The 3,615-nt window shown below is 31.3% G+C and overlaps 1 protein-coding gene across 1 annotated transcript; it reads right to left on the bottom strand.

The window, feature by feature from the left end:
- Positions 1-414: 414 nt before the first annotated feature.
- On the bottom strand, positions 415-1,029 carry LOC117175526. Its single transcript, XM_033365232.1, has 2 exons — positions 624-1,029; positions 415-551 (listed from the first exon to the last, which is right to left on the bottom strand). Exons 1-2 carry the CDS (start codon positions 790-792, stop codon positions 415-417), a joined length of 306 nt encoding a protein of 101 aa, XP_033221123.1. The 5' UTR covers positions 793-1,029.
- Positions 1,030-3,615: the final 2,586 nt, after the last annotated feature.

Below are 3,615 nucleotides of genomic sequence, written 5' to 3'. Positions count from 1 at the left end.
TAGAAGAATATGCATAAACATTTTATAATTCAAGTGTAGATTTCATAATATAATGTCTTGTGTACGTACTTTACATAATGTTCAAGTTCTGATTAGCAAAAACATTTGCATCAGACTCATTGGAAGTTTCATTTTCTGATTTGAACTGATTGATAAACTGATAATTTTCAGTATTTGCAGAGGTAGTAGCAAATGAACTTAAATCTATGACAGGAATGCCTGAAATAAAAAAAATAGAGAGCATTTCATAAGAATATTTGATGCTAATACTATCTCAGAATTGGGCGTGCTAATAAAAATTAATATTTCAAAAGAAATTAACAAATTAATTTTTTGCCGATACTGACATATCTTAAAAATTACATACAATACTGTACGAACACTATTAAATTTATATTGCATGTAATATCTTACTCAATTCTTCATCAGTAGTACTTGATCGCGGGGTAGCACATTAAAATCCGATGAATTTAATAATGCTCCACCATCATCGATCGTAGCTGATAATATCTTACCAGTATCCTCTGAAGAGTTCTCTAGAGATAGCAGTGCTACAAACAAGAAACTTTACATCATTCACAGTTTGCTATTGAATTATTAAATATAAAAGTCGTTAATATTACCAGAAACTTCATACTCTGATTCGTTGCAGTCTTCTTTGTTCGAATCTCTTACTCCACCTCGAATAAGAACATCGTCAAGCGCTGGAGTATCCTCTTCGACAGAATAAGATTCTACGATATTTTCTTCAGGTTCCTCCATTTCCATTGTAGATCCATGATCAATCTGCATTACATTAGGACTCAATAACTATACAACTGGCCAACTCATTATATAAATGTCACCAAAGACCTCCGCAGACACCTCCTCAATTTGAACTTCTTGAGGACTCAATGACTTGTCTTTCAACTTCTTCCAGATTCAAAATAAAATTAGTTTTGATGCTGGTTCTGATTTTGCATAGTACGCCTCAAGAAAAGTTTCTAAAATTTAATTTGGCATTTGGCTTTCAATATCAACTAAAGTTTGATCGCTACAACTTTCACTGGCATCTTGTTCCACAATGTTATCGGATTGTTGTGATTTACCATTGAGCTGTTTGCGTCTTGTCGATATGAATTTCGAATAATTTACTTTGTCAAGGTTGACAGGAAATAAGCCACACGTAGAAAACGCATTTTGTATTGTTTTTACTTTTGAGGCTTTATTAAAAGCTTAATGAAAAAGAGGAGCAAAATTAACTTTTGTGGTGGATTGAGTACTTCTTGCTTGTTTATTGCGAACCACTTTTCTCCATTCAACTTTCAAAGGTCTGAAAATTCCCACATCACAAGGTTGCAATATATGGGTGGTATTTGGTGGTAGATATATCAGAAGAATTTTTTTCCAACACAAAACTCATGAAGTTCCAAATTGATATGAGATTTATGTCTATCAAATACAAGTAAAACTGGAAGCTCTACTTGTTTTTCAACTAACCTTTGATAAAGCACATCAGCAATATAATCGTAGAATGTAGCACTAATAATCCAACCGCTTGGACTTCTACCAACAGCAAAGTCTTCAGGTATACCTTGCATTACATCCCCAGCAATCCTTTGGTTCGGAAATACAACCATGGGGTCTACTACTTGCCCGCTAGCAGCGTAACAGCACAACACTGTTATGCATTGCTTTTCTTTTCCTGAAGCAGTTGAATAATTATTTTTTTCCCTTTCAAGCACTGTACTTTATCAGTTTTTGGACAAGTTTGCACACCGGTCTCATCTAAATTGTACATTCTGCTTGGATCTTTAAGAATGTCTAAAGCTTCTTCTTCTGTTAGATATTTTTTTGCTTCTGAGAACCATTCAAGAATTTTTTCCTCAGTTACTGTAACTCTTGCTTTAGAAAGCACTTCAGTATGTTTTAATACTATTTCTGGATGTATTTTGAGGAAGAACTGCACCCACTTTCTACCAGGCCTATTGTTTACAAATGGGTTAGCTCGACCAGTTTCTTGTACAACTTTTCGTATTGCATTTTGTAATTCTTCAGTATGCATTGGAAAGCCTAACTGAGCTCTGTCGAGTACCCACTTTTTGATGCGTAACTCTTCACTAGCTTCCAATACCGCCTAAGGTCCCATTTTTCTTATTGATGGCACATCTTTTTGTAAATAGCTGTGCAGTGTATCTTTTGGAACATTATATGTCCTAGATGCAAAATTAAGACTAATTTTTTTGACCTTAACACATTCCACAGCTTCTTCTACTGCTTTGTGTGTATAAGAAAATCTTTTGTAATATTTTTGTTTACTATTTTCAGAAGTTTCTGGGGATGACATATTTATATTAAAAGTATCTGCAAAAAAAGATATAGTCATACATTTTCTAACCAGTATTTTTTAGTAAATATTACAATAAAATAGTAAGTTAAATTACTAAAATGCAAAAAAAGCATTACATTTTTAACCTCAAAGTGGCCTTAGCTTTAATTTTATATTTATATTTATATTTATATTTATATTTATATTTATATTTATATTTATATTTATATTTATAGCTTCGATATTTATAGTCACATTAATTGAACACAGCGTTCGTTCACTGCAACACGGGCAATTTAAAGATCTCTACGCACACAGCTTTACGATATCCCATGGCGCATATGCATTTGAATATTTATCCTTCACTATAAAAAAAAGCAAAAGTCCTAAAGAAAAAGTGAAGATAGTTCTGGATTCTCCTCCGCAATAGCTCCAGGAGTTTTTTTTTCATGATTGGAAAAAATTAATTACTTAAACAATTATATTGTTTATAATTTTTAAAAATTTATTCCACAATTGTGGTAAACAATTCCGAGTCGTTAAGTAAAAATAACATACCTTGAAGTATCATAAGTAAATAAAATTTTAAACAATGCAAAAAAGTTAGTTTAAACATTGTTTTTGCCCCCTCTACGCACACAGCTTTACGATATCCCATGGCGCATACGGATTTGAATATTTATCCTTCAATATAAAAAAACCAAAAGTTCTAAAGAAAAAGTGAAGATAATTCTAGATTCTCCTCCGCAATAACTCCAGGTGTTCTTTTCATTTTAAAAAAAAATTAATTACTTAAACAATTATATTGTTTATAATTTTTTAAAATTTACTTAACAATTGTGGTAAACAATTCTGAGTAGATAAGTGAAAAATAACATACCTTGAAGTATCATAAGTAAATAAAATTTTAAACAATGCAAAAAAGTTAGTTTAAACATTGTTTTTGCACCCTCTACGCACACAGCTTTACGATATACCATGGTGCATATGGATTTGAATATTTATCCTTCACTATAAAAAAAACCAAAAGTCCTAAAGAAAAAGTGAAGATAGTTCTGGATTCTCCTCCGCAATATCTCCAGGTGTTTTTTTCATTTTTTTTTAATATATCATTTAAACAATTATATTGTTTATAATTTTTAAAAATTTATTTAACAATTGTGGTAAACAATTCCGTGTAGTTAAGTGAAAAATAACATACCTTGAAGTATCATGAATGAAAAAAAATTTTAAACAATGCAAAAAAGTTAGTTTAAACATTGTTTTTGCCCCTTCTACGCACACAGCTTTACGATATCCCATGGCGC

Source organism: Belonocnema kinseyi, chromosome 6 (genome assembly GCF_010883055.1).
Source record: "Belonocnema kinseyi isolate 2016_QV_RU_SX_M_011 chromosome 6, B_treatae_v1, whole genome shotgun sequence".
NCBI lineage: Eukaryota > Metazoa > Arthropoda > Insecta > Hymenoptera > Cynipidae > Belonocnema > Belonocnema kinseyi.
This window is presented reverse-complemented; position numbering and strand designations above follow the sequence as displayed.

What these genes read in the sequence shown, in the direction of transcription:
- LOC117175526 (XM_033365232.1), bottom strand. Translation starts at nt 792, where the DNA reads ATGCAGATTGATCATGGATCTACAATGGAAATGGAGGAACCTGAAGAA. An exon ending in ATCAGAGTATGAAGTTTCTG is followed by an intron (nt 552 to 623) that starts GTAATATTAACG and finishes TCTTGTTTGTAG; the next exon opens with CACTGCTATCTCTAGAGAAC.